Source organism: Pelobates fuscus, chromosome 8 (assembly GCF_036172605.1).
Source record: "Pelobates fuscus isolate aPelFus1 chromosome 8, aPelFus1.pri, whole genome shotgun sequence".
Taxonomy (NCBI): domain Eukaryota; kingdom Metazoa; phylum Chordata; class Amphibia; order Anura; family Pelobatidae; genus Pelobates; species Pelobates fuscus.
Window position 1 is genome coordinate 174,266,776 of NC_086324.1, and position 13,003 is coordinate 174,279,778.

Here is a 13,003-nt window from a genome sequence, read left to right on the forward strand (position 1 = left end):
CTGCCTCCTTGCCAATTTCAGCCGATCCAATCCTTTCCCTAAAAGCATTGGATTGGCTACAAATTGTAAATTATGATGATGTCACCAAGGAGGTGGATTGGTGGCGGGGCCAGTGCCGGTAAGGTATGTTTTAAACTCTTCTAAGGGGGCTAAGGAGTGGCAAGCCATCTAAATTGTAGTTTTAACACTATATGGTCAGGAATACATGTTTGTGTTCCAGACCCTATAGTGTTCCTTTAACCTTCCTGTTTGTGTTGTTATCTGCCAAGATTATTTAAACTATATTCCTTATTTATTCTTTATATAAAACTAATAACTGCTTATATACTTAGAAGGCAAGGAGGCCTCTCACTTTCTGAATTACACAATATCACAAGATATGATCAACAATGTATTGCTTAAATAATATTATATAAAACCCGTCTTGCTTTGAAATAATAGTTTTATGTTATTTGAAGGGTGCCTCCATTCAATGTTTTTGGATAAGCTTTACAAATTATTGAATATGTTTGGATAAACTTTTAAAATAAAAAAAATTTAAATTACTATAAAATAAACAACAACAAAAAATATCATACATAAAAAGCAATATATAAAAAAATATCAACATATGAAATGTTAGATAATCCAAATATATTAAATCAAGGGCATGTATATATATAATTTTTTGGGGGGGTCCGGGGGAGGTACTCGTGTGTTAAATCCCCACCATTATATTTCATGCATGCCCAGCCTCTAACATCTCTCATCTGGAACTCTGGGAGTTATGTTCCTCTTTACCTAAATCATTGGCCTGAAACTAACCCCTTGACAGGGGTAATATCTCAAGACCAATGGGCAAAAGAGCATTTAGGCAGAAGAGGAGATGAAGAAGGGACAGGGGTTAGGTCAGTGTGTTTTCTCCAACCAGTGCAAGATTGGATGGAGATCATCGGGAAGGTCCCATGTCCAAAAACACATCCCATTAAAACCATTAAAGGTCATACTGCTGGGTTCTGCCCTAGGGACATTGTAGCCTCTTCTGGTATCCATACTTATCCATTCAGCAAAGTTTAGTGAATTAGGGTTCTGACAGTGCAGGGGAATTAAAGCTGTAGATGCATCAAGCAAATGATGGAACTACATGTAGAATATCATGGGCCAAAATTCCAAAGTATACAAAATGATAAGCCAATCATGAAGAAGAAGCCAGGTGAATTCAGACCTATTTATCTATATATTATTGTATATTGCATTTATTAATTGACTTAGTTATGTTAAAACTATTGAAGGTCTTTCAAAAATTCCCTTTGTTTAAAACCTAAATGTAGACATACCACAGAGGACTATGTTTATGGTCTGCTGTGCATTGTTCCAAAAAGCAGCTGTGCCATAAAGTGGACCTTTTATAGCTTAGTATTGAGATAACAAAACCACTCTATTTAACCTTCCAGGATTATTTCCATTCAGAAATGTTATGAAAGGATTTACAAAAAGAAGATTTGGTGCACGTGTTTAAAAAGAGATACAAATCTCAGTCTTGAAATTACAGAACTAAGAGCTTAACATCCACGTTGAGCAATTAATTAGAGGGTTATTAAGGGAAAATAGTCAGCAATTCATTGTGTGCAAGCGTGTCATTATTGGTAATCAATATGGTTTTACAAAGGACACATCATGGTAAAATAATCTAAAGGAGCATATTATGCACTATAAACACTACATCTCACTGTTGGGATTATGGTGCAAAGAGTCGGTCAAGGCCATCCCATATTTTTTGTTAAACAAATGCCCTAGAACATTCAGTGTATCACTGTTGGGCTCCTTGGATGGAATGGACACTGGTAACGTGAGGGTGTTGCTGTGGGTGGGAGTTCTGCTAAGGAGTTTGGTTAAGTTTCCTCGTACTGAATACGGATTACTGAATAAATTAAAAGCAATTGGTTTGGATGAAGATGTTTTTCTTGGATAGGACGTTGGACCTTAAGATAAAGTACAGAGAGTTCTTGCTAATGGAAATGTTGGACACAGATAGCAAATGCAGTGCCGTCTCTTTAATCTGTTTATTAACCCCTTCACCAGAACCCCCCACCCAGAATCCTAGTATTTTGGGTGTATTGGAAAGTAATGTTTAAATGTATTTCTTGTTTAAGTATGGGAAAACATTGAGAACATTTCTCAATTTGTAACAGACTTTATTTTACCCATCTGGGCTATAATCCTCTCACCTGTACACTCAGTTGTGTGTATATATTTGTATATGCACACATCCCTATGGTTTTTGTGTATATCGCCACATTACATGACTTTACCCATACCATAGCACCCTCACATTGCAGCCATGTTAACACGGCGGACACGTTGTACGGTACAAAGTTATTTACAGCCAGAACAACACAGAAGTGGGTTCTTTGCTGTCAAAATCAATATCTCCAAAACTGGAGAATTGGAGATGACTGATTTTTCCACAATATAATAGTTAATAAATGAAGTGCATTCATGGATGTCGGGACTTAACAACTCACGTGGTTCTGTCAGCATATAACTTGTATTAGTCATTTATTCATTATTTGGGGGCATTGCAAAAAGTGTCATTCATTTGTGCTAAATGCATGATCTTTTAAAGTTTAAAAATCAAGGCAAAGTGTGTGCTTGTGTGTGTTTTTGTTTGTGTGTTTGTGTGTGATTGTTTGTTTATTTGTTTGTGTTTGTGTTTATGTGTGTGTGTGTGTGTTTGTGTGTTTGTGTGTGTGTTTGTGTTTCTGTGTTATGTTTGAGCAACTTTAACAGCAGTGAAAAACAACATTCATAATAATGATGTAAATTTATTATAAAACATGAAAATGGAGACTTGGTTAATATTCTTACCTGGGAAAGCAATGTGCGGCAGACACAATCGAGTTTGGTGAGACGAGGGACCCTCCGCATACGTGTGAGCTTTCATAGACAATGCTGACTTGCCATGGCCACACACCTGGCAATGTGTTACTTCCACCTACAATCCGGTTATTGAACACTGACTGCCCACATCCTGTGAACATACAAAACGATACACAGATTTATTCACTAAACTGATCATTTAAAGTCATTTCAGAGTGAAATTCAACTTTACGGCCAAACTAGATACATTTTCTAAGTCAGCTTCTAGTTTGGTTACATTGGGCAAAAAAATTAAATTCACTCTGAATTCACTTCCAATCATATATACAGAGGTCAGGTAAGAGCCAACTGGACCATGTACTCTGCATATTATAGGGAATTATGCAATATTGTTTTAGCTGCAAAAGAAAACATGCTATGAAGTCTGCTTTCTGACAACTGACGTTTCCAAATTGGGTCACGGATCAGATATTCCTCAGATCTTTGACCCACTGTTCCCTAGTTATAAACAGAATCGTATGGTTAGGTCATTAAGGAATGGATCTCAATAAAACATGATTTTATATATCAATGAGTAGAAATTCAATATCACACCAAAATACTATAGCATACAGCCACTTCTCTAAACCCATGATTTTCCAGGTGTACCCTATCGCAAATAGCATCTTACATATAAATACTGTGAAAAAAATACTGCTCTACTTTGTAAAACCCTGTTTATATCAAGCTTCATCAAGCCTTCTCTTCTGCTTTAACCTTCCGGTTCTAGAGAGGAGAGAAACAGCAAGACAGGTATATCGTAGATATCTGCCATGTTAGATAGACAGACAGATGGGCAGAAGGATAAATGGGTAGATGGATTGACAAATATGCAGATTATTTGATCATACAGTTAACATAACTCGTTTTGGTCCATACCTGAAGCTGTTGCCAGTGCCACAAAACCTGCAAAATAAAAACAAAAGATTAGAGATATGAAGCAGAGTTCCATTCTCTCTATGTTGACCATTGCTGTGATCAGTGGCTGAACCTTCGGGTGTCAAGGTGATATTTCACACCCAACAGAAAAGGAAACATTTATAGAAAGGATTCAATTTCACACGTTCTCTAAGAGCTGTGAAATACTGTCCACAGCTGCCGTGAGATGATGTTACAAGGTGTCGATTAAACATTTATTCCTGGTGACAGTAATGATGCCATGGCCTGGACAGCATACCTCAACAATCCCACCATAATCCCACCTTAAACATGGGGCCACACTGGAGGGACTGGATGTTTCAATTAACGAAGATCCACCAAAGCAAAATAGTTAAATATATCATGTATAAGTAAAATAAAATAAAAATATGTTATATACGTTAATATTTGGAATAAAAGAGTACATTTGTCTTCCTTGAATTCCAAACAATCTCCCCAGAAACCCAGTAAATTTCCACTTAATAGCAAGAATAAGTCTAACCTCAAAGTACTTAACCAGCAAGGTTTAATTTAACTTGTTAATAGTTTCAGGAATTTATAAGGGAATTGCAAATTTTATAACAAAAAAAAGTGCAAACAATTATCCAATTCAGCTAGATTTCCAGTATGTTGGCCAATAAACGCAATAACTCTGCGTGTGAAAGACAGACGGAAGTATTTACTGAAATAGATTATTTTACAATAGTTTATCATTTATTTTAATCAAAATTGCATTATCAGTATTTGAATCTCTGACATGAGTCATTTCTTTCAGATAAGTTTGATGTTCCTTTATAACTCCATGTACACATTATGGAAATAGCTAATTACTTCTGGATTCTAAAAACTTGTCCTATTACGACTCACTCATGCTGAGGAGGACAGTGGTGGAAGCAGCTCTCCAGCAGAATATTCTTGCCATATCTCCTTGGTCAGTAAAGTCTAAGAAGATGTTCTGGATGGTTTGTCTCCTTCGCTGTGACCTCTTCTGATATCTCTCTTGTCGCTTTTTCGATTAGAGGTTAATATCTTTATCTCCTTCAAAGAAGTTGTGTTGTTGTTCAATCTCCTCCTGTGTTCCTTCAGATTTTAACAAGTTCCCAGTTTTTTCTGTTTTTTTTTTACTTCCTTATCTCAGTTTGTGTGTCCCTTTGATTCTCCCTTTGGTCTCCCTTTAACACTACATATACTTTATTTACGCCAACTCTCAATTTTAGTCAATCAAATGAGTGTCTCCTCTGGATCAGACCCTTTGTCTATCTCTCTCTCACAAAATATGTCTTCTCTTAAAAAAATGTCTGACCCCTATCCCTTATCTATGGACTTGTTTTAAGTCTTCTTCTGTCACTAATTTCCTTCTCTGTTTTAGTTCCTAGACTTCTTCTATCACTGATTGCTTATTTGCACTAACTCCTTGTCTTCTTCTATCACAAATTACCTTCTGTGGAATCACCCCTAAACTTTCTCTATCACCGATTACCTTCTCTGGACCAGCTAATAGTCTTCTTCTATCACTGATGACCTTTTCTGGATTAGCTCCTAACCTTCTATGTCTGGCTTATTTCTCTGGACTACCTACTAGTTTTTCTCTATCACTGATTACCTTTCTGGACTAACTGCTAGTCTTTTTTTTATCACTGATTGTCTTCTGGACTAGCTCTTAGTCTTATTTGAACCAGGTATTTGGTTTTCTCCCAGTAGATGTTGGTAGACCTGCTCCTATAATATATGTTTCTATCTTTCTCCCCTCCCTATATATATATAAAACTCTCCTCTCTATATATTTTGTTCCCTCAGGTTCCTCCTGTTTTCTCAGTGTTACGTTCCTCTCTGGATTGTCTTCTGTATTTTAATGCCAACATCTACTTCAAAATCTGCCAGCTTCCTGGATGGTGCTAATTGTTTTTTAATCAATACCTTCATTGTGACTGCTTTTCAAAACCATTTCAAAATCAATAAATGAATAAAACATTATATAATGGAGAATATATTCCCTATTACAATATATTTATATCTGTTTCCAAGGGAGGGAGACCTGGTACATGCATGTCATGGTGAAACTACTACAAAACAAGCAGGTTCGACTAAATGTTCTGCTTGTTTGCAACATCTAAGTAATTTTGAGTTGTCATTCCAATAAATAATGAATAATGAATGAATACGCAGTACAAATTGTGCTGGAAATGAATTTTATACAGCCATGAAGAGGACTTGGCAACGTTTTGAACTCTGGGAGGTCATTGTCCATGACATAACTTGACGAGGATCTCCAAGAGTTCAAAACATTGCCAAGTGAGCTTAATTATTGGATAAACTTCACTTCTAGCACAATTCAGACTGAGGACGCATTCATTTATTTATGGAATATGGAGATCTATGGGCGGAAGTCACCTCCTGACACCCCGCCTGATATGTAATTGTACCTGTTATGGCTTGCTTTCTATTATTATAGTTCTACTGAAAAATAAACATTAGTTGGAAGCTACAAAGCAACTGTTTTTCTAGGTCCTCTGTCCTCTGGACAATTTCTAGTTCCACTGAGCTAAACAAACCAAGAAGTTCCAGGACCAGCTGTCTGATTGACAGTTGGGATGTATCCAGGGGGTAACACGGATAATTTATAAAAGTGTCAAGTTTTATTGCATTCTGCACTTTTTCTAAAATGAAAAACGAGGACACACTATTCAAACGTAAAGCATTTCAGCAAGATAAAGTATTTTAGGGATCTGGAGAGTTCCTTTAAATTCTGCACACAGATCCTAATTTCCAATTTTCATTAAAAAAACAACTTTGTAAATTTCATTTTAACCACTTTTTATCTTAAAATTGAAGTTCTGAATGAATAAATAATGGCATACATTCAGCCTAATGGTTGCATAATCCTTGGGGGCAGCAAACCTAGAGAGGGTCCTTTTTGGGCTCCCTCCTTTTCATGTAACTGATTGCTTCCGTCCATCGAACCCTGCTTTGTAACTATACACCCCTCTCCTTCCATATTGTGAACCTTCTCATCCCTATCGTAAGGTCCCTCGTTACTAGATATCAGGGCTACTAGCGATCTCAATTTCATTTATTTATTCATTCTAACATGCTTCTGTTTATTGTGGGAGACTAATCCATCTGCAATTAAATCCTAAACTTTTCCCAATATATTCAAGCCACACCTGAGGCAAAGCAGGGACATTTACTTGATGCACTATTCGGTAAAGTGTGCTCAGTGTCTGATAAAAGAAGCAGACAGTTATATCAGACAAAGTTTTTTTTTGTTTTTATTACCCTTTGTATGTACCGTAATTGTATATTGTTTTTTGCATTTATTCTTTTTGTTTACAAAGTGTTTTTTCTTCTACAATTTGAGCTACAGAATCATTTTGTCATTAGTGTAATCCATAGAAAAGGTTTAGTCTCTATTTTCGTCCCCTCCCCGTTCGTTATTTTGATTGACTTCCTAGTCATTTAAGTCACAGTTCCTGAGTGAATTGTGTAAAATGATTCTACTGATTGTGACTGACTGTGGGGCAGCTTAGAGGGACTGATGATGGGATGTGGATTTGAAGAAGCATTGAGCCAATTGCTGATCTTTCAAAGATTTTTATCTTATCTGATGATGTTCTGTTTCTGGAAATCTCTCCACGTACATTAGTGACGCAGGCATATGGCCGCCATGTTTAGTCGTTACAGACACGCTGTGAATATGTTATTTCAGATACTCACTCTGTCCTGGTTTAACCCTTTATCTGCCGAAGGTGTAGCCAGGTCTGTAGTTATTCTGAATTCTATTCAGAATATTCTATGAACATTCTAAACATTCTAGTCGTTCCTTATAATTTCATCTGATTAGATTGTCAGCCAGATGCATGTCTTGTCATATCCCTAGCAGAAACAAAATCTGGAACCAAAATTAATCTCAAATGAGATTTCACTGTTTCACAATTAATATATACAGTAGTTTATATTAAATTGGAAGAAATAAAAAGTTACCTGGCTTTCTGGGAGAGGGGAATGGGTCACACAATTCAAACAATGTCTGGTTATTACAAGGCAAGTAAATGTAGAAGCATTTTTTTATATATATATTTTTAAAAAGACCCCCAAAAGGTTTAACCCTTTGAGACACAATGGTGTTAGCATCAGATTGATAAATGATAGAAAGTAAAGAAAATGGTTTCGACCAAACCACTTTGTTCAAAAATAAAAACATTTTTTGGGCCATATGGCAGTTCAGCTCATTCAAATTTTAACAAAAATAAAAACCTAAAAACAAATCAGCCAAACCAAACTATAAATATTATGTACATTTTTTGTAGTACACTGATTGGTGCATTTTCCCACATGTTGGTTCACAGATCAAGTGAGAACAAGTAACCAGTAAAACGAACAAGAGACGCAGTCAAAAATCTGTTTTTATATATTATATATTTACTACATACATAGTATAGAAACAGAGATTTTCTGTTACTGCGCCTCCCGATTCCCCCTCTATTGGTCATTTCTCAGTTAATCTGTGAATAAAATCAACATTTAGCCACAAATCTTCAAATCACGAATGAAAATGAAAACGCTCATCCTTTGCATGGACTGGTTCGTGATTTGGCTACATTTCGGCACTGGGTTTGAGAATTTGTACATTTGCCCAGATTCGAATGAATTGCAGTTTGTAATGTAACGAATGCCCAAGTCTAATAAATTATGTAGATTTGCTGGCAGCCTCCCCAGTCTTCAAGTAATCTCTCTGTTTCACATGCTTATTGCCCTGAACCTATTGATCACGAGCGTAAAATACTCAATGGGAGACATAAAATTAAGTCCTGCACTCAAACTCCCACTACTTTTTGGTGGCAGCAAAATCTAATGTGTTCATCTGCCCCAATACATTGACACAAAAACAAGAAAGGGTTACCGGCACACGATCCCAAATCTCTATGCACATTTAATGAAAGAGAGGGTTTTTGTACCACTGAAATGGCCACTAAGTGCAAGCTTACCTGCCGCGTCAAGGCAAAACCTCTTCGGCGATTCCTACGCTAACAATTCACCTTGCTGCTCTCAGCTAAAAAGGTAAAATCTCTAATCAGACGAAAACATTGTAATGTCACTAATAAGATTATTAAGCAAAACGATGTTTTGATTAATTGAACATCCCATGATTGAATGAAACACATGAAAAAAAAACAATTTATTTGTTTACTCACCGATTAGGAGGGAAGGGATTGCAAGAAGAAGGCATGAAGGCTTCATTAGTGAGCTGTATAAAATGGTTGTGCACTAGAGATAGCTGTGTGTGAACGATGTGTGAGATAGCCCTCTATGTGAGAAAGAGTTGTGTGGAGAGATAGCGGTTTGTGTCAGGATGTAATAGTTCTGTTTTCTGGGCAGTTGCTAGAGAGTGTGAGAGATAGTTGTGTAAATGAGAAATAATTGTGTATAAGGTAGATGTGTCTGTCAGCTCTGTATATGTGAGATACACTGTGCATATGACATATAGCAGTGATTGTGAATGATAACAGTGTGTGCAAGAGAGACTGCTGTGTTTGAGATTACAGTGTGTGTGTGTGTGTGTGTGAGTGTTTGTACGTGTGATGCAGTGTTAGGGGAGATATCTGCGTGTGATAGTGATATGCTATATATGGTGTGTGTATTTATGAATGATGCAGTGTGATAGATAGCAGTGTAGGATATATATTTTGTATGATAGGTAGCTGTGTGTGTGAGGGATGTTATGTCTGTTAGATACTACAGTGTCAGAGAAGATGTGTGTGTTAGATAGTGTGTGAGAGATGCTGTGTGTGTTAGGTAGCTGTGTGTGTGTGAGAGATGATGTGTGTGTTAGGTAGTTGTGTGTGTGAGAGATGCTGTAAATGTGAGATAGCTTTGTGTGATATGTAGTATGTTAGGTAGCTGTGAATGGGAGATACTGTAAATGTGAGATAGCTGTGTGTGTGTGTGTGTGATATTCTTTGTATGTTAGGTAGCTGTGTGTGAGGTGCTGTGAATGTGAGATAGGTATGTGTGTGATATTTAGTATGTTAGGTAGCTGTGAATGGGAGATGCTGTAAATGTGAGGTAGCTGTGTGTGTGATGTTTGTATGTTAGGTAGCTGTGTGTGTGTGAGATGCTGTAAATGTGAGATAGCTGTGTGTGTGATGTTTGTATGTTAGATAGCTGTATGCTAGAGGGAGCTAGCTTTGTACAGTGAAGATTTCGGCAATGTACCCTACTCAAGAGGATATATAGAGGATAATGAAGACACAGAACCTCCCACTATGAAAAACACCAGTTCCTAATTGCTCACTGTCTCTTCCAGCGACCTTTCATTTTATAATCCCCAGCATTTAATAAGCAGAGCTGTCTCTCCGCTGAGAGAGAAAGATACAGTATATACTCCCCATTAACACGTCTCCATATTGCACACAGCTCCTAAGCTGCTAGAACAGTCTCTGTATAGCACAATACCATCTCTTCCTCTGGGCCTGACCCCTGCATTTGTATAATTATTATTATTATTGGTATTTCTATAGCACCAACTAATTCCACAATATTATGAATGGGGGGAAATTTAACAATAAATGAGACAACTACAAAATGATACAGGGACAATAGGTAAATGAGGATCCTGCTCAAATGAGTTTACAATCTAGAGCATTATTCACACTCTCATTTCATGGAGTCTGTAAGTCTCTGTATTATCCCTCTCTCTGTATTATCCCTCTCCTTCTATTCTCTCTGTTCTGAAAATACAGATTACTTATAGCACTTACATTCTCACAGTAACTTGATATCATTCATCCCAATCACTTATAGCACTTACCTTCTCACAGTAACCCTATATCATTCATCCCGATCACTTATAGCACTTACCTTCTCACAGTGACCCTGTATCATTCATTCATCCCAATCACTTATAGCACTTACCTTCTCACAGTGACCCTATATCATTCATCCCGATCACTTATAGCACTTACCTTCTCACAGTGACCCTATATCATTCATCCCGATCACTTATAGCACTTACCTTCTCACAGTGACCCTGTATCATTCATTCATCCCAATCACTTATAGCACTTACCTTCTCACAGTGACCCTGTATCATTCATTCATCCCAATCACTTATAGCACTTACCTTCTCACAGTAACCCTATATCATTCATTCATCCCGATCACTTATAGCACTTACCTTCTCACAGTGACCCTATATCATTCATTCATCCCAATCACTTATAGCACTTACCTTCTCACAGTGACCCTATATCATTCATCCCAATCACTTATAGCACTTACCTTCTCACAGTGACCCTGTATCATTCATCCCAATCACTTATAGCACTTACCTTCTCACAGTGACCCTGTATCATTCATCCCAATCACTTATAGCACTTACCTTCTCACAGTGACCCTATATCATTCATCCCAATCACTTATAGCACTTACCTTCTCACAGTAACCCTATATCATTCATTCATCCAATCACTTATAGCACTTACCTTCTCACAGTAACCCTATATCATTCATCCCAATCACTTATAGCACTTACCTTCTCACAGTGACCCTGTATCATTCATCCCAATCACTTATAGCACTTACCTTCTCACAGTAACCCTATATCATTCATTCATCCAATCACTTATAGCACTTACCTTCTCACAGTGACCCTATATCATTCATCCCAATCACTTATAGCACTTACCTTCTCACAGTGACCCTATATCATTCATCCCAATCACTTATAGCACTTACCTTCTCACAGTGACCCTGTATCATTCATTCATCCCAATCACTTATAGCACTTACCTTCTCACAGTGACCCTATATCATTCATTCATCCAATCACTTATAGCACTTACCTTCTCACAGTAACCCTGTATCATTAATTCATCCCGATTACTTATAGCACTTACCTTCTCACAGTAACCCTATATCATTCATTCATCCAATCACTTATAGCACTTACCTTCTCACAGTGACCCTGTATCATTCGTTCATCCCAATCACTTATAGCACTTACCTTCTCACAGTGACCCTATATCATTCATTCATCCAATCACTTATAGCACTTACCTTCTCACAGTGACCCTGTATCATTAATTCATCCCGATCACTTATAGCACTTACCTTCTCACAGTGACCCTATATCATTCATTCATCCAATCACTTATAGCACTTACCTTCTCACAGTGACCCTATATCATTCGTTCATCCCAATCACTTATAGCACTTACCTTCTCACAGTGACCCTGTATCATTCATCCCAATCACTTATAGCACTTACCTTCTCTCAGTGACCCTATATCATTCATCCCAATCACTTAGAGCACTTACCTTCTCACAGTGACCCTGTATCATTCATTCATCCAATCACTTATAGCACTTACCTTCTCACAGTGACCCTATATCATTCATCCCGATCACTTATAGCACTTACCTTCTCACAGTGACCCTGTATCATTCATCCCAATCACTTATAGCACTTACCTTCTCACAGTGACCCTATATCATTCATCCCAATCACTTATAGCACTTACCTTCTCACAGTGACCCTGTATCATTCATCCAGATCACTTATAGCACTTATCTTCTCACAGTGACCCTATATCATTCATCCCGATCACTTAGAGAACTTACCTTCTCACAGTGACCCTGCATCATTCATCCAATCACTTATAGCACTTACCTTCTCAGATATTATGCCATCATACTGCAGATTATCTCACTTATCATTTATATATAAATGTTCCTATATAATATTTTACTAAATGATACAATAATAATAAACGGAATTCCTATTACATGTAATAAAGACTGAGTATGAAAAAGGTCTTTGAGTTGGTAAGTGGTTGCATAGGCAGGAAATGACTACCTATGGCTCTTGTTTCAGATTCCCTGTATTTAGTGAAGGCGTCACCTAAGCGCCAGTTACCATTGCACTGGTCTTGAAGATTCTCAGGAGTGTAAGTGTTAAATATGACTGAATAGTTCTAAAACTATGGGTTATACATGTCGGAGGGACAAAACCCATCATTGTGTATAATAAGTGTAATTGACAAATTTCAACACTAGGTGGCGATAAAAATAATTGCGTTTCAACAGAACACATAGCTTGTCTTTCTGTATCATGGAAACACTGACACAATGGGTGAGATGTATCAAAGTGTTGTTTTCTGAAAAATAGTGCCAAGTACCAAAAGCAGAG

General features: G+C 37.2%; 1 protein-coding gene across 1 annotated transcript in view; it reads right to left on the bottom strand.

Annotated features, from left to right (window-relative positions):
* Nucleotides 1–13,003, bottom strand: part of LOC134571384 (transmembrane protease serine 9-like) — a 71,247-nt gene that overhangs the window by 14,685 nt on the left and 43,559 nt on the right. The window contains exons 11-14 of the mRNA XM_063429586.1: nucleotides 12,731–12,794; nucleotides 9,009–9,081; nucleotides 3,778–3,804; nucleotides 2,848–3,010 (exon numbers count right to left, since the gene is read on the bottom strand). Coding sequence (XP_063285656.1) covers nucleotides 2,848–3,010; nucleotides 3,778–3,804; nucleotides 9,009–9,081; nucleotides 12,731–12,794 — 327 coding nt within the window. The remainder of the gene's footprint in view (nucleotides 1–2,847; nucleotides 3,011–3,777; nucleotides 3,805–9,008; nucleotides 9,082–12,730; nucleotides 12,795–13,003) is intronic.